This window comes from Pituophis catenifer, unplaced genomic scaffold (assembly GCF_029215685.1).
Source record: "Pituophis catenifer annectens isolate HBS135680 unplaced genomic scaffold, rPitCat1.0.hap2 SCAF_15, whole genome shotgun sequence".
Taxonomy (NCBI): Eukaryota; Metazoa; Chordata; class Lepidosauria; order Squamata; family Colubridae; genus Pituophis; species Pituophis catenifer.
The window spans coordinates 11,861,507-11,884,098 of NW_027256895.1; the positions used below are offsets into that span (position 1 = coordinate 11,861,507).

At 39.6% G+C, this 22,592-nt stretch overlaps 2 protein-coding genes across 2 annotated transcripts; one reads left to right on the top strand and one right to left on the bottom strand.

Annotated features, from left to right (window-relative positions):
• Nucleotides 1-1,425: 1,425 nt before the first annotated feature.
• Nucleotides 1,426-2,364, top strand: LOC139324681 (olfactory receptor 6E1-like). The gene has a single exon (XM_070954413.1). The coding sequence runs from the start codon at nucleotides 1,426-1,428 to the stop codon at nucleotides 2,362-2,364; it is 939 nt and encodes a 312-aa protein (XP_070810514.1).
• Nucleotides 2,365-15,772: 13,408 nt separating this feature from the next.
• LOC139324764 (olfactory receptor 6J1-like) lies at nucleotides 15,773-16,765 on the bottom strand. The gene has a single exon (XM_070954509.1). The coding sequence runs from the start codon at nucleotides 16,763-16,765 to the stop codon at nucleotides 15,773-15,775; it is 993 nt and encodes a 330-aa protein (XP_070810610.1).
• Nucleotides 16,766-22,592: the final 5,827 nt, after the last annotated feature.

Consider the following 22,592-nt stretch of genomic DNA (forward strand, 5'->3'; position numbering starts at 1 on the left):
GTAATGCTTGTAATTCTCAAGAGTAGTGAGCTGAAATATTACTTTGTAAAACTAAGAAATGGATTTCTGAATTCAAACGAAGAAAATTAAGTCAGGTAATTTCTGATTTGTAATGCTTGGGACTGGTTTGGAAGGAAATTAGAATAGAATAGAATAGAATAGAATAGAATAGAATAGAATAGAATAGAATAGAATAGAATAGAATAGAATAGAATAGAATAGAATAGAATTTTTTATTGGCCAAGTGTGAGTGGACACACAAAGAATTTGTCTTTGGTGCATATGCTCTCAGTGTACATAAAAGAAAAGATATGTTCATCAGGAATCATAAGGTACAACACTTAAGGATAGTCATAGGGTACAAATAAATTATATTTGGTTCCAATATTTACATGGAAATATACAAGATAACTTAGTGAACCCTACTGCAAATGTCTTTATTGTTCTTCAATTAATTGGTGAAAGTTGCACATTATACTATTCATAAACCATGAATACCTACTTCATGCCACATATAAATGACTGGGTGCAATGCCACTTTCTATTTCTAGCTTAATGAAAACAAGGATTGGGGGGGTGACATGATAGCAGTGTTCCAATATCTCAGGGGCTGCCACAAAGAAGAGGGAGTCAAGCTATTCTCCAAAGCATCTGAAGGCAGGATGAGAAGCAAATGATGGAAACTAATCAAAGAGAGGATCAACCTAGAACTAAGGAGAAATTTCCTGACAATAAGAACAATAAAGCAATGGAACAGCTTGCCTTCAGAAGTTGTGGTTGCTCCAACACTGGAGGCTTTGAAGAAGGGACTAGACAACCATTTCTCTCAAACGGTATAGGCTCTCCTGCTTGACAGGGGTTGGACTACAAGGCCCTCAAATACTGGAATACTGCTATCATGTCACCCCTAGTCCTTCTTTTCATTATACTAGATATACCCGATTCCTGCAACTGTTCTTCATATGTTTTAGCCTTCAGTACCCCTTCTCCCACTATCATCTTTGTCTGTTCATATTGAATCTGTTCACATTGAATCTGTTCGCATTTCTTTTAGGTAAAAATATTGAAATAGAATTAGGATCCATCTGAGAAGAACAGTCTGGAGAACACTGAGCAAAGGTGACATAACCCCCAAAAAATCATCATCCAGAAACAGATACTTACATGTCCACAAGGATGAACTGTTTTTGACAGGTTGACACATGGAGGGATCCCACTTGGATTAACCACACTGAAAGAATGACCCTATTTAGAATAACATATCAGAAGAATCTTGCTTCGATTCACACCATCAGGTTTTAACTACTCTTTGATTTTGATGCAGAGAATGGAAACTGAAAAAACGACGCTCATTTGAAACAAGCGATTAAAAGAGGAAGGGAGATTGGAAGTGAATCCTTTGACACTGTTTTTAGGAATGGACTGATGACAAATTGGACCACAGTAAGGGAATTCATATTGTTGGGGCTGACTGACAACTTTGCCCTTGAAGTTAGCCTTTTTCTCCTCCTGTTTGGAATTTATCTTTTGACTTTAATAGGAAACACGCTGATTATTATTATCACACAGGTGAATGTTCAACTCTGTAGCCCAATGTATTTCTTCCTCCGATATTTGGCATGGGGAGATATTGGGTATATGAGTACTGTAATTCCCAAAGCACTGGTCAACATAGCTACTGGGAGTAAGAGCATCTCTTTAGCTGGTTGCTTCATACAGATATTTCTTTATTTGGTCCTTGGTGCCACTGAATTCTTTCTACTGGCCGCAATGTCTCTTGATCGGTACATAGCCATCTGTAACCCTCTTCACTACCCAACCATCATGAATAACCGAGTTTGCTCATTACTGGTATTTTGTTGCTTGCTAGGGGGGATATCAGTAATTCTAGTTGTATGCATTCCTTTATTTCTAATGCCATTTTGTGGTCCTAACGTCATGAATCATTTCTTTTGTGACAATGGACCCCTAATAAAACTGGTATGTGCTGATACCAGCTTCCTAGAAATGATTGATTTTGTAGTTGCCCTATTCTTTCTATTTGGCACCTTAAGTCTCAACATTGTGTCTTACGTCAAAATCATTTCCACCATTCTGCGCATCCCATCTACTACAGGGAGGAAGAAAACCTTCTCCACTTGTGCTTCTCACTTGACCGTGGTTACCATCGCTTACAGCGGTTGCATTTTCACGTATATCAAGCTGAAAGGAACTAGCGGATTAGACTACAACAAAATGGTGGCTCTTTTGAACACTGTTATGGCGCCTCTTCTCATCCCAATTATATATTGTTTGAGGAACAGACAAGTGCAAGATGCTTTGAAGGCTGAACTGAGACAAAGGATTGGTTTTGCAAAAAATTGAGATGATTGGCTACTGATTTGGCTCTAAGTAGATGTTCAGATTTCATGTCTTAGAATGCATTGTTAAGCTATAGTATGTGCTGCCTTCAGATGTAACAATCACTCACTGAGATGCTCTTACAAGGGGACTTGAGAATGCATAGAGCAGGGGTCTGCGACCTTAAACACTCAAAGAGCCATTTGGACCCATTTCCCACAAAAAGGAAAACACTGGGAGTCACAAAACCCTTCCCGTGCCTGACTATTTCTTGAGCGGCCACAAAACTAGAATATATAGTTGAATTAAACGTTCTGTTTTCTTCTGAAACTTTTCTTTTCTTGGATTTATCTATGGTTGGCCTACCGGGTGTTGAAAAGCTCAATAAATCGTGTTGCCGGTGGTTGTGACATATATTTTGAGTGACAGGGAGGCACAGCAGACGGGTGAAAGAGCCACATGTGGCTCCAGAGCTGCAGGTTGCTGACCCCTGGTATAGAGAATGGGGTAATCAGGGATGGAAACATCTGATGGACATCAAAGGCAGAATCCCTGAAAAACTGGTTGCTAGTGAAGAATAATGGGAAAAGACAATTGTCCACCTCTTCTTGTTGTCAATTTACAAAACACATCTGGTTGCACATTATCTGACCTAGGAGGCATGAGAGGTTCACCTAATGCAGGGTTGTCAAACTCCCGGACCATGGGCCAAATGTGTCATGCGCTGGCCACACTAATACCCAGTTGAGTAAAGAAGAAAAAAATCCCTATACATCATGTGATGCTGCCATGACTACATGAGTTTGATACCCCTGACCTAATGCTCAAAGCTCTTATAATCTTCTGGTAAGAACTTACAGCTACCCTCTGCTAATTGTTTCTTGTGTCTAACTATGTTTTATTAGTAGATCATTTATGCAGTAGACCAGTGGTGAAATCCAAATGTTTTTACTATCGGTTCTGTGGGCATGGCTTGGTGGGCGTGGCAGGGGAAGGATACTGCAAAATCCCCATTCCCTCCCCACTCCTGGGGGAAGGATATTGCAAAATCCCCATTCCCAACCCACTCTGGGGCCAGCCAGAGGTGGTATTTGCTGGTTCTCCGAACTACTCAAAATTTCCGCTATTGGTTCTCTGAACTGCTCAAAGTTTCCGCTACCAGTTCTCCAGAACCTGCTGGATTTCACCCCTTCGGTAGACGAATGTGAATCATATGTAATACTATACAATGAGAGATTTGTTTTTGGTTCACATATGGAGTGAATATTTTTGAATGTGGCTATACAACTTGAGGTTTTATTCCAACTAAAAAAAAACAGAAGTGTGGAATGGAGTTCTGTGATTATGGAATATATCAGGCAATGATCCTGAATATTTATTTATTTATTTATTTATTTATTTATTTATTTATTTATTTATTTATTTTATTAAACTTGTATGCTGCCCTCTCTCCCAAAGGACTCAGGGTGGCTCACAATGATAAAAACACATAAAATTCAATATTCAAATATAAAAGCCAATAAAATCCCTTTAAAAAACCCCTTCAGTCCAATCCGGCCAAGCCAAATAGCCATGTTTTGAGGTCACGGCGGAAAGAGTGAAGGTCAGGGCCATCCAGAGCTCCAGGGGCAGCTGATTCCACAGAGTAGGCATGCACACAGAGAAGGTCCGCTCCCTGGGAGTCGCCAGCCGACACTGTCTGGCTGACGGGACCCCCAAGGAGGCCCTCCCTGTAAGAACGCACCAGGCTATATAACAGAAAATGCGTAGCAAAGGCATGAAACGTGAGAGAATATAGAAATTAATGGTTGTAAGCTGCCCACAGTCACCTCAATATGAGGTGGGAAGCAAATAGGTTTAATAAATAAAATGAAAAAAACAAAGTTCTAATGAGGTGTTCTTTCTTGATGACTACCAACCAACCCAAAAGATTATGACCTTTTTCAATTCTAGCTGCATCTAACTACAGTTAGATAAAAGAAATATGACTCCAGAGCAGAAATGGACATTGTCTTTCAAGTCTGATCATGTTCTGTGATGCTCTGCAATTCTCCCTCAGATATCTTCTGCCTGAATTCATTGTCCCACTGGGAGATTCACTTTTATTAATACCGGCTAGTGGCATGAGAGCCAAGTCCATTTGATTTCCACCATTTTCAATGGGTTTTGCAAAAATTGTGTGCTTGTACTTTTCTACTCGAAATTGATTGAGGGAGAACCGATTTGTATTATTCGATCCGAATTGAACGGATAATCAAATCAATCTTCAACTGAAATGGAGACAGATTTGCACATCCCTTGGAAATAATTGCAAAATGCCTTGGGTGGGATAGGATTTTGATGGGTTCCATTCAGGTGTGTGATAAGCAGGGGTGAAATCCAGCAGGTTCTGACAGGTTCTGGAGAACCGGTAGCGGAAATTTTGAGTAGTTCAGAGAACTACAGGAGCCTTGGTAGTACAGTGGTTTAATGCACCCTGTTATTAACACAGCTGCCTGCAATTTCTGCAGGTTCGAATCTTACCAGGCTCAAGGTTGACTCAGCCTTCCATCCTTTCTAAGGTAGGTTAAATGAGGACCCAGTTTGTGGGGGCAATAAGCTGACTTTGTATAAATATACAAAAGTATGAAGGCTATTGCTTAACGCATTGTAAACCGCCCTGAGTCTCCGGAGAAGGGCGGCATATAAATCAAATAAAAATAAATAAAATAAAAAATAAAATAAACTGGCAAATACCACCTCTGGCTGGCCCCAGAGTGGGGTGGGAATGGAGATTTTGCAGTTTCCTTCCCCTGCCATGCCCACCAAGCCATGCCCACCAAGACACACCACGCCCATCAAGCCACACCCACAGAACTGGTAGTAAAATAATTTGGATTTCACTACTGGTGATAAGCATTTAAATCACAGTAAACATAGCTCTCAATTAAATACTAAAGTTAATATTAGTTTAAAACTATTTTACATTAGTATTAATGACTTAGTATAATACTTTTTTTTTTGCTGTTTAAGAAGTCCCCAATTTGTATTATTTGATCTGAATTGAACAGATAATCAAATCAATCTTCAGCTGAAGTGGAGACAGATTTGCACATCTCTTGGAAATAATTGCAAAATGCCTTGGGTGGGATAGGATTTTGATGGGTTTTATTAAAGTATGATTGTGGGAATGCAGTGGCCATAGTACATGTATAGACCAGTTTAACTGGTTGGACACTTGTATGGAGCTTAGCATTGAAATAATATGACTAAGAAAAGCGGGTTCATATGGATACTCTCTGAAGGGCCCTATTCATTCTCTCTTTGTTTATAACATAGGCTGTGCCTGTAAAAGCAAAGATGTCTCTTTGTATAAACTTTTCTGATAAGCAAAGCAGACACATCTCCTATCTCTTTGTAAACACATTCCTGAGAATCAGATAAGGAAGATGGGCCTCTCGCCTGGTAGTATCTGGTACCAAGGTTTCGCTTTACATCTTCACCATTGCTTTCCTATCTCTCGTATGTAATATGAGATGTGTAGCCATAATAACGCCTTCTGATGACGCTGTATCTGGATAACTAATAAAAGAGATTGCAGCCTTTTGTTTGCTGCTCTCTCATCCCGAGAAAATGCTTGTCCTGTGTTTTCCTAAACTGAAACTCACATGAGAAGCCCACCAGCATGAATTCAACATCTGGTGATCCCGACGTGATTACCCTGCTTGGTGCTATATGTCTCTTGGTAATTTCATACTCATTCGGCTGGAAGAAGCCTCTGCAAACCAGGGCCGGTCGTCTGCGGACGAAGCACCCCCCCATAAATCGTGAGTATGGAGGCAGAATTGCCAGGTACCCCGACATGATAGCCCTTGAGGCTATACGTCTCTTGGAACCCCTGTTCTCACCGCCTGGAAGAGGCTGTGCACCACGATTTAGCCTGAAACACGGCAACAATCTTTCGTGAGTATGGGGGGGGAGGTCTTTCCAAGCAGCAGACGCAGTATCTGAGGAGCTTGGTGAGATATCCAAGACTAATATTATTGTTTTTAAAAAGATAACGGGAAAGTCCTGCCCATGAAAAGAATTTGATTTACCTTCTAAAAAACTTTTGGCAATAAAAGGGCTCTTTAAAAGTGAATCTGTGGAAGCAGATGGGAACATGCCTCCACAAACCTCCCCAGCCCTGAAAATTTTTTTGCACTCTGGAGATTAGTTATAGAGTGTTTAATGATACAAAAAATAAATAAATAAATAAAAGCCTTCAGGACACTGTTAATAGTTCCTTTTCAGACTTTATTGAGAGATTGCTCTCACGTTAAATCACCCACGCAGACGCACGGCATGAAATTAAACATCAGCTCATTCTGAAGGAGTCAGTTACACCCCCACTAAGCAGAATTTAAAGAAACAGTTAGACAAAAAAAGGGGGATGGATAGAATAAATTGCTGAAATGCTTTCAGTGTGTCTGCCGGCTGCAATTTTGCAAGCTTCTTCTGAATGTGCTTAACAAGCCTTCAGAAAAATGCTTGTTTCTGGCAAGTGTCAACAAGCCTTCTCTAACATAAAGAAAGAAAGCTAAAAAACAACACCACTTAAAAGCTATTGTTGGGCTGAGAAAAAATCTTAATTTGGCAGATATGATTAAAGTGTGTCAGGATCATCATATAGATGACATTTTAATTGGAGCACAAAAAATACAACCTAATTGGCTTTTTGAAAATACAAAATGATTTATGTGTAAATGAATTGCACATTGCCCCAGAAAAAATACAGCTGTACGCTTCTTATCTGTATAGGGCATAAACTATGTGCAATCTCTTTCTGCTCCGGCTTTTAAAGTTACCCAAAGTTAAATTTGCAACAATTAATGGGTACTATTAATTGGGACTGCTCATATTTCTCTTTACCTATGCATTTACTTAGTCCATTATTTGAGTTATTGACTAAAAGAAAAAAGCCAGGAGATTTAATTCTGTTTTAGAACAGCAAAAGGTACATTGCTTTATTTGTCTCATTACCATCTAAAAATGTTTTACCCTTTATTTAAGCTATTGCTGAAATTATAACCTTGGGACGTAATCCAGACTGTCGAAGAAATGGAACTGATCTAATAAATATTATTCTTTCTATCTCAAAATCTGACTTTTACTTTTGTCTTCGGAATGATTCATCTTTTCAGTGTGCTCTAACTGACTATGTAAGCTGTATTTCATATCATTTGCCTAAAGATCCTAGGTTTACTTGCTTAATGACTTTCTCCAGAGGAGCCACTGCTTACAAGGACATCTGGAAAGAATCTTACACTAATTGTCTGCGATTATCTTAGCTTTCACACTTTTTCTCAACAAGCTTTTAATTTGATCTCTGACTCTCAGTATGTTTCTCAGGCTGAAAAAATAAATAAATAAATTGTTTATTGTTCTTCCCACCCGGGGTTTAGCAGGAAATAAAATTAGAGCCTGTCTAAATGGGAAGACTCAGATAATTTGAACTAATCAACTTGAAGTGATTTCTGTTAAAAATATTTTGTTGATGTGCATCTATAATGATAGTGTGTGGAATTGATATGCTTGGCTGGCCAGCAAAAATAGACTGGGTTTGAACTTGAAACTGTGGAAAACCGGGCAATGGTTATGGGCCCATATCACTTTTTGTGATTATGACTGTTGCCTGAATTTTTTCACTGTTTTGGGAATAAACTAGTTCATTGAAATAATTTGAATGACTGATTCGCATGAAGGATGTATTATACAAAAGGTCTGATTGCAGTACAGATGTGAATGGGTGTGTATTGGATTGCATGAAATGTAATTTTATGTATAAGCATTTTTTCCCTTTCTCTGCCTTCCAAGGAGAAGGGAGGCTTGGTCTGTTTTAAAAAATTTTTTCCTTTCCCTCACCCCCTCCCTTTTTTCCCTGGGAGATGAGAGGCACGAAAGAGGGGGGGGGGCTACTTTGTACTTTTAACCATTTTTTTTTCTCTCAGAGAACGAGCCAGAGAAAGGCGGGAGTGAAAGGGTGATATCTGATACCTGCCTTTGCAGAGCACTGAATGGCTCAGAATGCAATTTTGATTTTTTTCCTTCTGAACATTTTTGACATTTTAAATACTTTCATACCCAATTCTATTTCAGAGTATTGACTCAAAATGCTCCTTAATGTTTTTATGTCTACGTGCATTTTGCATACTTAACAGATGGCATGTTTGTTCTTTGTTTGTCTGTTGTTTGTTTGTTTATTTGTTTGTTTCTTTGTCAGCAGCAAAAACTGCTGCCATTTTTAGGAATTATCACAGAGATGAGTTAGAAATTACAATATGTAGACAGAGAGATAAAATACTTAGGACATTTAATTAATGAAAGAAAATAACACCTGAAGAGTTGAGGAAATTTTTAGGATTGACTGGATATTGTAGGCTGTGAATAGATAATTGTGCTATTTTGAATAAAGACTGGTATGCAAAGAACCCAGTGTTACAGAGAATGTAAGAGAGAGTTAGTGAAGGAAAGCAGAAAGTTGACTTTTGGAAGTATACTTGTTTACTAGGAGATTTAGAAGGACGATTAGATATTGGTGCAGAGAAGGAGTTGAATAGTTTAAGAGAAAGTTGGTTTGCACAGACGGGCTGGCTTGGAAGTCAGAATGGCAGTGGGAGAAAGGACTTGAATGTTTAGTGTTATAAGGAGATTTGTTTATTGGAAGGTTATAGATATTGTGGGTAGCAGAGACAGAGATTAGAAGAGGGAAATGACAAAGCTGCAACTGCGCTCATGGTTATATCTTCCATCACACCATGGGACAGTCAAGCCTATTTTCATCAACATAAAAAGCATTAGCGAAACAATTTGATCTCACGGCAGCTGAAGCAACTGCCATCATACAACAATGTCCTACCTATAGTCAACAAGCTCATTCTATCCCTATGGGTGTAACCCTAGAGGACTAAAAGCTTGTGAAATTTGGCAAATGGATGTAACTCAGTACCCATCCTTTGCCCCATGGAAATATTTGCATGTTTCCATGGATATTTATTCAGGACTTATTATTGGCATTCCCAAAAAAGGGGAGAAGCAACCAAACATGTAATAAATCATTGTATTCGGATTTCTGCATCGATGGGACGCCCAATTGAACTTAAAACTGACAATGGATCTGCTACACCAGTACTGCCTTTGCAGACTTTTGTAACAAGTGGTCCATCACACATAAATTTGGCTTATAAAATTGAAAGAGGAAAAATGCCTCGGCCTCCCAGCCATGCAAAACAAACTCAATCTTTGTTTATATACTTTGAACTTCCTTAACCTGACTGGACAGCCTCCCACATCGGCTGCGACCCGTCATTTTTCTGCTTATCCATTAGCTACCCTAAAACCGAAGGTCTATTTCCACCAATTACCTGATCCTGCATGGAGAGGGCCCGCTGACCTTATTACCTGGGGCCATGGATATGCTGCTGTCCAGGACAATGATCGCATCATTTGGATCCCCAAAAGACACGTAAGACCATTTCATTTACAACAAAAAGAAGGAGAAACCCCTGGTGCTGACATTTAAGAGAAAAAACATCTTGCTGAGTCCTCCCGGCAACAGACTCTTAACGCAAGGTGGTGACCATCAGCTTTGCAGAACTACACCGGAAGTTGGTCCCCTGCGCACAGCGGAAGATTTCATCAGGAGAAAAACTACCTTCACATTGTACATATACATTTTAACACTTTCTTACACATACTAATGTTAGTAGAATTGTTTTTCTAATTTTGCTAGTAATTTTGTTTCACACGTATAAGTGACTATGATTTGTTTATGGCCTTGGACATTGTTAGCTTTGGGACTCTCAAGTGACCATGTAAGAACGCTCCTGCCACAAACGCATTGTCTATGCACAAGGTCCTTACTTTCTACCTAAATCTACTCCACCACCTAAGGTTCCCATATTGACATTTCCAGCTGAGGGGGGAGTGAATAAGAACAATGGGCCTCTGTAACAATTACATAAAAGAGACTATATATCATGGATTCTGGAATTAAGTCACGATCTTGCATCTATTGCCCCTACATCTCATGATCCTTCATGTCAGCAGCCTCTACATTCAATCATGATGGGACAGTAAAAGACATTCAAATAGTTGCTAATCGGACAAACTCCACTACTCCTATTTCCTAAACCACACCCATCACTGACACTGGGTGGCTCATTAAAAACTTAGATATCCAGAGGCATCTTGCCCAATCTTGGGTGGCAATGAACTATTGGGATCTTCATTTATTAAATAACTGGACAGTATATATGTTCAATGAGACTATCAAGGTGCTGAAGCTGATGAATAAAGAACTGGCTGAAATCAGAGAGGTAGTCCTACAAAACCGATATGCCTTAGCTAAAGGAGGCAATTGTGCCCTTATACATTCATGTTGTTGTACCTATGTATCTGATTATCAGTATAACATCACTCACACCATAGAACATATGGAAAACTTGATCAAAAAACAATCCCTTATCATCCAATGGATCTGGCGCCATTGACACCTGGACTGCTCTTTGGTCATGGCTCCCGGATGGTTCTTGGTTGAAATTAATTATGCCAAATATTGTATCTATAATTGTACTGCTTGTTTTGCTTTGTTGCTGTATCCAATGTCTCCCCTCCCTTCTGCAAATGTGCAAAGGTTTTATTCCCTCCAATAGGAAGGACGTCCTGAAAAGTGAAACCAAAGCCCTTCTGGAACTGGAGGAACAAATCAGGTGTGGTCAGAGGAGGTGCTCGGGACTTGCAAGATAGGGCTTCCAAGATAACTCAGAGGTTACAAACTCCTGACATGTGGTTTTCTTGGGTGTCTGGATTCGGATGGATTTACAATTTGTGTGAGCGATTTGTGGAAATGTATAACTGGAATACACCTCAGAAACTTGATGGCCTACCTCGCTTGACATCTCCTGGCCACTTTTCCACTAACTTTGTTCACCATAATAAAAGGATGGGTGAGCTAAAAACATTTGCAGAAACCAGATGGATGAAGAACATATTCTCTACTGTACTCATGATTATTGCTTTGCTTATTTCTGTATGTTGTAGTATTCAATGTATTACTGCTTTGTTTACTATGATGATAGACATGTTTCCCAGGCATAAAGAGAACATCATAATAACAACACAGCTGAACCCTGTTGCAAAAAACAAAAACAGAGGAAATGTGGGAATGCAGTGGCCATAGTACATGTATAGACCAGTTTAACTGGTTGGACACTTGTATGGAGCTTAGCATTGAAATAATATGACTAAGAAAAGCGGGTTCATATGGATACTCTCTGAAGGGCCCTATTCATTCTCTCTTTGTTTATAACATAGGCTGTGCCTGTAAAAGCAAAGATGTCTCTTTGTATAAACTTTTCTGATAAGCAAAGCAGACACATCTCCTATCTCTTTGTAAACACATTCCTGAGAATCAGATAAGGAAGATGGGCCTCTCGCCTGGTAGTATCTGGTACCAAGGTTTCGCTTTACATCTTCACCATTGCTTTCCTATCTCTCGTATGTAATATGAGATGTGTAGCCATAATAACGCCTTCTGATGACGCTGTATCTGGATAACTAATAAAAGAGATTGCAGCCTTTTGTTTGCTGCTCTCTCATCCCGAGAAAATGCTTGTCCTGTGTTTTCCTAAACTGAAACTCACATGAGAAGCCCACCAGCATGAATTCAACATATGATATAAGCAATCAAATCCCAGGAAACATAGCACTCCCAGAATAATTGAATTAAGAGGTAATATTTTAAGAGATGTGTTTGCTTTGCCTCTGATTTGTAAGCAAAATCGACATAGTTTAACAATCTAGAAAATGTCTGTTACTAGATAACAAAATGGCATAGGGGTTACGAAAATTATGCAGATGCTACAATGACTGATACGATTTCAAGCGGTGAGAATACTACGTTTAACCAAAAACATATTAGTGAATACAAGTTGGATATTTTTGCTTTGCTTCTGGTTTGTAACCATATTAAAACATACCTTGATAATCTAGAAGATTGATTTTGTCAGCATGATTCAGATGATGAATACCAGAAGGATCTTGAAAAAATGGTGAATATCTTTAAGTGTAGTTTGCAAGGAGTGGCTGTCTTTGCATTTTGTAATGCTTGTAATTCTCAAGAGTAGTGAGCTGAAATATTACTTTGTAAAACTAAGAAATGGATTTCTGAGTTCAAAAGAAGAAGATTAAGTCAGATAATTTCTGATTTGTAATGCTTGGAACTGGTTTGGAAGCAAATAGAAATAGAATAGAGTAGAGTAGAGTAGAGTAGAGTAGAGTAGAGTAGAGTAGAGTAGAGTAGAGTAGAATAGAATAGAATAGAATAGAATAGAATAGAATAGAATAGAATAGAATAGAATAGAATAGAATAGAATTTTTTATTGGCCAAGTGTGATTGGACACACAAGGAATTTGTCTTTGGTGCATATGCTCTCAGTGTACATAAAAGAAAAGATATGTTCATCAGGAATCATAAGGTACAACACTTAATGATAGTCATAGGGTACAAATAAATTATATGTGGTTCCGATATTTACATGGGAATATACAAGATAACTTAGTGAACCTTACTGCAAATGCCTTTATTGTTCTTCAATTAATTGGTGAAAGTTGCACATTATACTATTCATAAACCATGAATACCTACTACATGCCATATATAAACCACACAATGACTGGATGCAATGCCACTTTCTATTTCTAGTTTAATGAATGGAGTGGAGTGGAGTGGATTATTATTATCACACTACTGAATGCCCAACTCTACACCTGAATGTATTTCTTCCTACGACATGTGGCGTGGGCAGACATCGGATTGCCAACCTCAGTAATTCCCAAAGCACTGGTCAACATAGCCACTGGGAGTAAGAGCGTCTCTGTAGCTGGTTGCTTCATACAATTATTTCTTAATTTCGCCTTTGGCACCACCGAGTTCCTCCTAGTGTCCATAATGTCTGTTGATCGATACATAGACAACTGTAATCCTCTTCACTACCCAACCATCATGAATACCCGAATCTGCTCGTTGTTGATCATTTGTTGCTGGGCTGGGGGGGATATCGCTAATTCTACTTCCATCCTTTATTTCTAATGCCATTTTGTGATCCTAATGTCATGAATCATTTCTTGTGTGACAATGGACCCCCTAATGAAACTAGCCTATATCAACAGCAGAGAAGGTGTGTTGTGGCTCCCATTTGCCGGGAAATTACATTTGGCAAATCCCAGGAGGCAGATCTTCTTTGTCCTGGCATCCATCTTATGGAATCCTTTGCTCCATCCGTCTCAACAGTCCCCATGTTTATCAATCCATGATAATGTTACCAGACATCGGTCCCCGAGGATTGGAAAGACTTTGCATTGGCTTCTTTCCTGTGATTAACATCATCCTCTCTTTTGGTGTGTGTCTTTTTTGTAGCAATTTTAAAATTATTATAAATTATAAACACATAGAGTATATATTTATTATTATTTTTATTTAGGTTTTGTGAACTGTCCAGAGTTACTTTTAGATGAGGGATGGCTTTACATCAACAAAAAGATAAGTAGATTTTCAGCTTTAACTTCCCACAGCACATTTTTAAACTATGGTAGGTGCTGCTGTCAGATATAATTATCACCAATGTACACACAACAGACATACAGACACACAGACACACACAGACACAGGATGATCAGTGACTGACATTTCCAATTGTAATCAAAGGTGGAACACCCAAAATACTGATTGTGTCAGGCTCCAAGTAATGCACCCATTACAAATCGAACTCTGAGGCATTGCTTTTCCTCAAAGAACAAATTTATTTAGATACATCAATGTTTTGGTGCTACTGGTGGAAAGCCAGTACTAAAAGTTTCCGCGCTTTCCACCCCAATATAAGTAATAGTTTTTTTTTCATTTTCCAAAACAACCAGTCACATGGCCCAACCAAGATGAGAGCCAGTTGCCTGGCGACTTCTCTCCTCCTTTGGTCGGCCAGCCGTTGAAATGCACCTGACTCATCGGTTAGCTATGATGTTTTGACTGAAGGCTCCATCCTCCTTCAGCTCCAAACAGTGTCAAACTGAATTCACATCAGAATTCCCAAGGATATAAACAATCCCACAACCCAATCAAATTCAGGCTTGACAGGTTGTGGAGAACAATAGAAGGAGACAATCGCCCTTGTGAGGCCCGATTGTGAGTTTACCAAACACATCTGGTGGCACACTGTATGACCCAGCAGGCCTTCACTTAATGCAGCCACAGAACTCTTTTCATCTTCTGAAGTGGACTGTACCAAAATAAATAGAAATATTTAAGAGATGTCCAGTTATCCCAAGTCTACCAATATTGCCTAGTATGTCATGATATCTCACTGTTAGAAGGAGGGAAAGTCGGGTTTTGGAATTGGAAATATGTTGTTGTTTTTTTCCCCTAAACACAGAATAAGCCAACTTTTGTTAGAAAAAGTCAGTGAGCTAAATCAATAATGTCCAAAAACTATTTGGTTTAGGACTAGAATCTCTGCCTTCTGTTTTTACCACAGTTCTTTAGTGCAGGACTGCTTCTCACACCATGCTATACATGAGACTCACAATAATATTTCAGAGACCCAACGAGTAAAGTGAGACATTTGTTAAGTGAGCTTTGCCCCATTGTACGACCTTTCTTGCCACTGTTGTTAAGTGAATCACTGCAGACATTAAGTTAGGAACAAGGTTGTTAAGTGAATCTGGCTTCCCCATTGACTTTGCTTGTCAGAAGGTTGCAAAAGGGGTTCATGTGACTCCGGGGACTCTGCAACCGTCATAAATATGAACCAGTTGCCAAGCATCTGAATTTTGATCATGTGACTATGGGGATGCTACAATGGTCACGAGTGTGAAAAAATGTTCATAAGTCACTTTTTCCTGTGGTGTTGTAATTTCGAACGGTCACTAAATGAACTGTTGTAAGTCAAGGACTATCTGTATTCACTTGGGTTGGTTTTTTTTTAAGAAAAATCATCTTCTTTTAATGACCCCATAATCCCTTGGAGGGTGGAGTCTGGACAGCTGAATGGAGCTGAGGGTTTATTGACCGGATGCCCTTCCTGTCGCCAATGCTGAGGTTTTTTTTCAGCAAATATATTCTCATTGTGCTTTTCTTTTTTTAAAAAAAAATCTAGATAATATGTAATGTTGTAATCATAGAAAGTATGAAGACACTATGGAAAGAAAGAATAAATCTTAAAATGGCAAAATGGGGTGCCTATTAAATAAATGGAAAATCATCATTTTAACCTTGTTTGAATATTTTAATGTCATTTGCATTAAGTTGAATATAATATAGAGGGGTTGTTTAATCTTCCCAGGCTTGTTTCTCGGAATGTTCTGGAACATGGCTTCCATATTCAGTCTGAGGGGAAAAAAAGAGTGGGATGTCACTGTTTTAAATTCTGGCTTTCCCTACAAACCTGACCACAATTATGAAGAATTTCTCCACCTTCTGAACTGTGAAGGTTTGAGCCCGATCAATGAGCTTTAGCAGGATTGTCTTCACCAGATTGTTCCTCAGAGTGTACACAAAAGGACTCAGGAATGGGTTAATTATGCTGCTGAGGAACGCCGGGATTTTGCGAGACCCCAAAGTCGACGGCTTAGATGGGATCACGTACAGTAAGATGGAGACACTTGAAGCCATCAAGAACAAAGTGAGGTGAGACACACACGTGTTGAAGGCCTTCTTCCTCCCAGAGCCAGTGGGTATAACCAAAATAGCAGAGACAATGTAAATATAAGAGACCAGCGTCAGGTTCAAAGAACAAAGAATGACGATGGAGGATAACACAAACAGGACGATTTGTATCGAGCTGGTATCTGTACAAGATAACTTCAGTAGAGGCTCACTGTCACAGAAGAAGTGATTGATGACATTGGAGCGGCAATAGGAGAACCTGGTGATCATGACGGTCGGATAGAGGACAAAGGCAAACCCAACCAACCAACAAGCCATCACCATTTGAACGCAAAAACGATCGTTCATGACCACCGGGTAATGTAATGGGTTACAGATGGCCACAAAGCGGTCATAGGACATACATGTCAAGAGGAAGTATTCCACTGTTGCCAGGAAGAAGTAGAAATAGGATTGGGCCATGCAGCTAGCAAAGGAGATGGTCTGGATTCCAGAGAGGAGATTCCTCAACAAACTGGGAGCAGTTACAGTTGAAAAAAACAGGTCTAGGACAGAGAGGTTGGCAAGGAAGAAATACATTGGCGTATGGAGACAACGGTCGGTAATGGTAATGAACAGAATAGCCGAGTTACCAAATATCGTTGACGTATACACCACCATCAGCATTGTGGCCAAGAATATCTCTGCTTTTCGCCCAATCAGAAAGCCCAAGAGGATGAATTCTTCATAACTGGTGTGGTTTCCCATTTCTAATCTCACAAAGAAAAAACAAACAAACAAACAAAAAACACTGTCACAACAAAGACTGTTCTTTCTGCGCCACCTCAGAAAGCTCAAACTGTCCAAGGAGCTGCTGATCCAGTTCTACAGAAGAATGATTGAGTCTGTCATTTGCACCTCTATAATTGTCTGGTTTGGTTCTGCAACCCAGCAAGACAGACACAGACTTCAGAGGATAATTAGAACTGTAGAAAAAACAATGGCTACCAACCTGCCTTCCGTTGAGGACCTGTATGCTGCATGAGTCAAAAAGAGGGCTGTGGAAATATTTACAGACCCCTCGCATCCTGGACATAAACTGTTTCAGCTCCTACCCTCAAAACAACGCAAAACAATATTATTATTATTATTATTATTATTATTATTATTATTATTATTATTAATCAAATTTCTATACCGCCCTACTCCCGAAGGACTCAGGGCAGTGAACAGCCAAGATAAAATACAGATAATCCAAATATTAAAAAAGTCCCTTAAAATTATTAAATATTTCGGCCGAAACACAAATTAAAACACCCAATTTATAAAATCACAAATTAAAAAATTTAAAAAATTTAAAAGCTGGGGAGTTAGGCCAGGCCAGCTTGCTGAAATAGAAAACTTTTGAGAGCACGGCGAAACGTGCTCAGGTCCGGGATCTTCCGTATCTCTGGGGGGAGCTCGTTCCAGATGGTAGGTGCCCCCACAGAGAAGGCTCTCCCCCTGGGGGCCGCCAGTCGACACTGTTTGGCCGACAGCACCCTGAGGAGCCCCTCTCTATGGGAGTGTACTGGTCGGTATATAGAGCACTGCACACCAGAACAACTAGACACAAGAACAGTTTTTTTCCCAAACATCATCACTCTGCTAAACAAATAATTCCCTCAACAGTGTCAAACTATTTACTAAGTCTGCGCTACTATTAATCTTCTCATTGTTCCTATCACCCATCTCCTCCTACTTATGACTGTAACTTTGTTGCTGGTATCCTTAAGATTTATATTGACTGTTTCCTAATATGATCTGATTGATTATTTGTTCCCTTTGACTATCGTTAAGTGTTGTACCTTATGATTCTTGACGAATGTATCTTTTCTTTTATGTACACTGAGAGCGTATGCACCAAAGACAAATTCCTTGTGTGTCCAATCACACTTGGCCAATGAAGAATTCTATTCTATTCTGTTCTGTTCTGTTCTGTTCTGTTCTGTTCTGTTCTGTTCTGTTCTGTTCTGTTCTGTTCTATTCTATTCTATTCTATTCTATTCATATAAGAAGGCGGAAAGAAAGTCAAGTCAATCCCATGCACTAAGCAACTTGGACCAGTATTGGTTATAGTACAAGTAACACTGCAATGATTAACATGAACACAGGTCTTGTGATGAGAGAGTGTGATTAAAGAACTAAATAAAAGAATATTTGTAGACATGGGGCCTCTCTCACCCAACTTCTCCATACCAAGAAGATATGGTGGATGTGTGAAAGAAGAGGAAGCAATGTTGAAATCCATGCACAAATTCTGAAGACATACTACAGTAGTGGCCAAAATTGTGGAAACCTTTTGGGAAAAGTGTATTTTCTAAAACTAGCTAATAACACCACTATTTTTTTAGGAGTAGTACCATAAAATTATATATCAATGGAAAGATAATTTAATCAAGAATATAATGCAATAACTTTTATGAAGGATTTGCTATTAGAATAGCAGTTACAGTAGAAAGAAGAAAAGTGAAACACGTAGAAAAAATGAGATATACAAAAATGATCACCATAGAAAAAAGGAGATATGCAAAATTTGTCACCATGTCAGTTAATAGTTAGTTGGGTAACCTTTAGCATGAATTACAGCCTTACAACATCTTCCCATGGAGTGAACCAAGTCTTTTAGTTCAGCAGCTGTTATAATGTGAAACCAAGATTGCTTCTATTAACTGGGTTTTATTGCTGGGTCGCTTCTGACTAACAAGCTTCTTTAGTCAATGCCATAGATTTTCAATTGGGTTAAGATCTGGGCTATTCCCAGGCCATTCCAGCAGTTGGAATATTATTATCTTGAAACTCCAAAAATAAAAGTGGTGTTATGAGCCATCAAACCTCAAAAATACACTTTTCCCAAAAGGTTTCCATAATTTTGGCCACTACTGTAGACATAGGGCCTCCCTCAACCAAATTCTCCATACCAAGAAGATATGGTGGTTGTGTTAAAGAATATTGATATTCATGCACACACAAATTCTGAAGACATACTAGATGAAATGCTACCTCACACATTCTTCATTCGTTCCATTTCTGAGGGCAAAGACAGCCCTGCCACAATTCTTTGAGGCTTACCAACCTTTAAACAGCTTACAATTCAGACTTTAGATCTTCATGGTGACCTGCTGTATTGTAGAGTCTGTTTGGAAGAAGAAATGGATGCCAAGCAAAATATGGGACACCAACCTCATTTGAAGCAATAATAATAATAATAATAATAATAATAATAATAATAATAATAATAAACAATACCCAAAAGGCTACCCTGCTATTTAGAAATTCTAAATTTACCGGACTTGAACATTTTAATTCTACAAAAAACCACCTTACTTGGAACAGCTTACATCCTCTGACGATACCTTAACAGTTCCTAGGTCCTTGTTAGGACTCAAGCTGCTGAGCTATTAACCAGCCTCAAAGGCTGTGAATCTCACTAAAGATTAACCAATCATCATCATCATCATCATCATCATCATCCTCCAAGCACATTCACTTTGTCAGCTTCTGACAATCTTCTGTGGTGACAAGCTCTTCTTTGTCCTCTTCATATCATCACTTGGTGTTAACTTTTCTCTATTCCTTCATATATATATTCAAAGGTCACCTCACTGAGTTCAAAAAGATTTCATTCCCCAGGATATGGGAAGTATAAACAATTAGTTTCAAGATTACCTTCTCAAAACATCAGGCAATGTAACTACAGCCCAAATAGTCAAAATGATGTCATCGAAAGCCAGTTCTCTGTGATACGTTAATGCCACTAGATGTGTTTGGTAGCATAAATACATGCATTGTAGTTTCTGCTTGAAATTTGCCTGGCTAATCAGTTTTTTTTTAAGACTGTGTTTTTAAGAAGCAACATAATGCATGGTCGGTCCCCATTGAGATAAATAGGGTTGTATGTGTGAAAAAATATCTGAAATAGAGAAAAATAGAGATAAAGAGAAGTGTGAGAGGAGTGTCAAGCTATTAAAATAGTGATAGATGATGATAGATGATAGATAGATAGATGATAGATAGATAGATAGATAGATAGATAGATAGATAGATAGATAGATGATACCTTGGTGATACAGGGGACTAAAGCGCAGTTAAAGTAGCACTTAGCTGCCAGCTGCCTGCAATTACTGTGAGTTCAAATCTCACCAGGCTCAAGGTTGACTCAGCCTTCCATCCTTCTGAGGTAGATAAAATGAGGACTCAGATTGTGGGGGCAATAAGCTGACTTTGTATAAAAAAAGAACACCGCTTGGGGGGGGCGAAAGCCCTACTAAGCAGGTATATAGAAAAGTATGAAGGCTATTGCTTAATGCATTGTAAGCCGCCCTGAGTCTCTGCAGAAGGGCAGCATATAAATTGAACCAATAAATAAATAAAGAAATAAATGATAGATAAATGATAGATAGATAGATAGATAGATAGATAGATAGATAGATAGATAGATAGATAGATAGATAGAAGATAGATAGATAGATAGATGATAATTTATGGACAGATGGACGGATGGATGGATGGATAGATAGATATGATTCCTATTTAAAATATGAAAGACTCTTTAACAATTTTTCAGCCAGCATTTTAAAAAAATTGCCTATATTAACTGTACAAGAAAGAAACCTTCCAGTGTCTCTCTGTCCAATTATTACTATGAAAAGTATGTTCTTTTTCAAAATCCATTGGGTCTACTTCCATGAGAGAATATAACTCATCACCCTAGGGATCCAATTAGAAACAATAGTACCTAGAACCCAAGATGTTACTGTATTATGCTTTCCTGAAATGAAACTGTTGTACTTACTCCTTCCTCAAAGTCCCAAGAATAAAACTACTGGTTCTTAAAAAGTTTTGGTTGGATATATGTCTTCCATGAAAAGTTTCCAAATTACTGTACCTTGCTCAATAGTAGTAACTGTGAGAGGGATCTTAGAGTCCTAGTGAACAACCATTTAAATATGAGCCAGCAGTGTGCAGCAGGTGCCAAAAATCAACGGGTGGAAACTAATCAAGGAGAGAAGCAACTTAGAACTAAGGAGAAATGTCCTGACAGTTAGAACAATTGATCAATGGAACAACTTGCCTCCAGAAGTTGTGAACGCTCCAACACTGGAAGTTTTTAAGAATATGCTGGATAACCATTTGTCTGAAGTGGTGTAGGGTCATCACACCAGATTTGAAAACCAGAGACTTGTCTTGGTCATGAAAGTTGACTATGACTTTTGACCCGGTCAATACAATGTCCATACCCAGTAATTTTCAGGCCAAGGAACCAAGAAGGACACAAGGAGTTGCTTCAGAGTAGTTTCTTTATTGTTGCTCACCTGTAGACAGGAATCTTGCCAGAATAAAGCGCAAGTCTGCATAACTATTAGATATACCTTGTGAAAGGTTTGGGCAGATCCGCCTGTTCTGTCCCCAACCCCACGCGCACACACCAACAGACGTTCAGGAGTTAAAGACCAAACCAGCCGGCAAAATCCTTTTCCTTATGATAATGGAACTTGGCAACAACCTAGTGGCTGCCTGCCAAGAGTTTATTATTTACAAAGAAGAGAGATAACTTCTCCCCACTTCTGATACATCAAAGGAAAGCAGCTCAATAATTACAATCAAGTCCAGAGATAATCCCATCTTAAAGCAAAAGTCCGGCAATGCAGAATGGCGTGGAAGCTTTCAGCTTTGTTCGTCACAAGGTTTGACTGGCCACCACGCTCCCTTTTATATCCTGTGGGGGGTGGTCCAGTGACTCAGCCTAATCTCGGGCATGCCCTTTCTTCTGTTGCATGCGCTTATCTCTGCGACGCTGGCATGGGTCCAGCCAAGACTCATTACCCTCATCACTGTCCATCTGTGGCTGTGTGGACGTGCTTGGCCCTGGCCGTATCTCTTGCCCTTCGGCGGACACCGAAGGCATTGCCAGAGAGGAGGGTCCTGGAGAGGGAGGCCTTTCCAACTCCTCCCCTTCACTCTCAGAGTCCTCTCTTGACAATGACACAGGCTCCGGTAACGGAGCCACAACACCGCCTTTGCTCTCTTCCTCCATACCAAATTTCCCAAGCTGAGTTTTTTCTTTGCTCCACTTCCTGTGGCTCTGGACTACATTCCACCCCACTAATCATGCATGCCCCATGCTAGAGCTCCTATAACTATCACCCCCAGCCCAGGGGTGGTATTCACTTACCTTCGCTACCGGTTCGCAAATGTGAGCCTGCCTGCACAGAGCCTTCCACACACATGCAGAGTATCAAAAATGAGACGTTATGACATCCAAGTGGGTGGGTGGAGCCTCCCACAGCCGCCGCTACAAGTTCGCACGAACCGGATAGAACCAGCTGAATATCACCACTGCCCCAGCCCCAATGCCTAGGGAAGAGTGAGATCTTCATGACCTTCCAAAAAGCCAACAGAGCTATGACTGGATGTATCTCAGGAAGATGGCTGTTTCAAACTGCAGACGCCATGACTGAGAAGGCCAGTGGTGGGTTCCTCCCGGTTTGGTCCGGTTCGGCCGAGCCGGTAGCGGTGACAATATGACATCACCGAACCGGTTCTCCCCCCCCTC

What these genes read in the sequence shown, in the direction of transcription:
- LOC139324764 (XM_070954509.1), bottom strand. Translation starts at nt 16,765, where the DNA reads ATGGGAAACCACACCAGTTATGAAGAATTCATCCTCTTGGGCTTTCTG.
- LOC139324681 (XM_070954413.1), top strand. Translation starts at nt 1,426, where the DNA reads ATGACAAATTGGACCACAGTAAGGGAATTCATATTGTTGGGGCTGACT.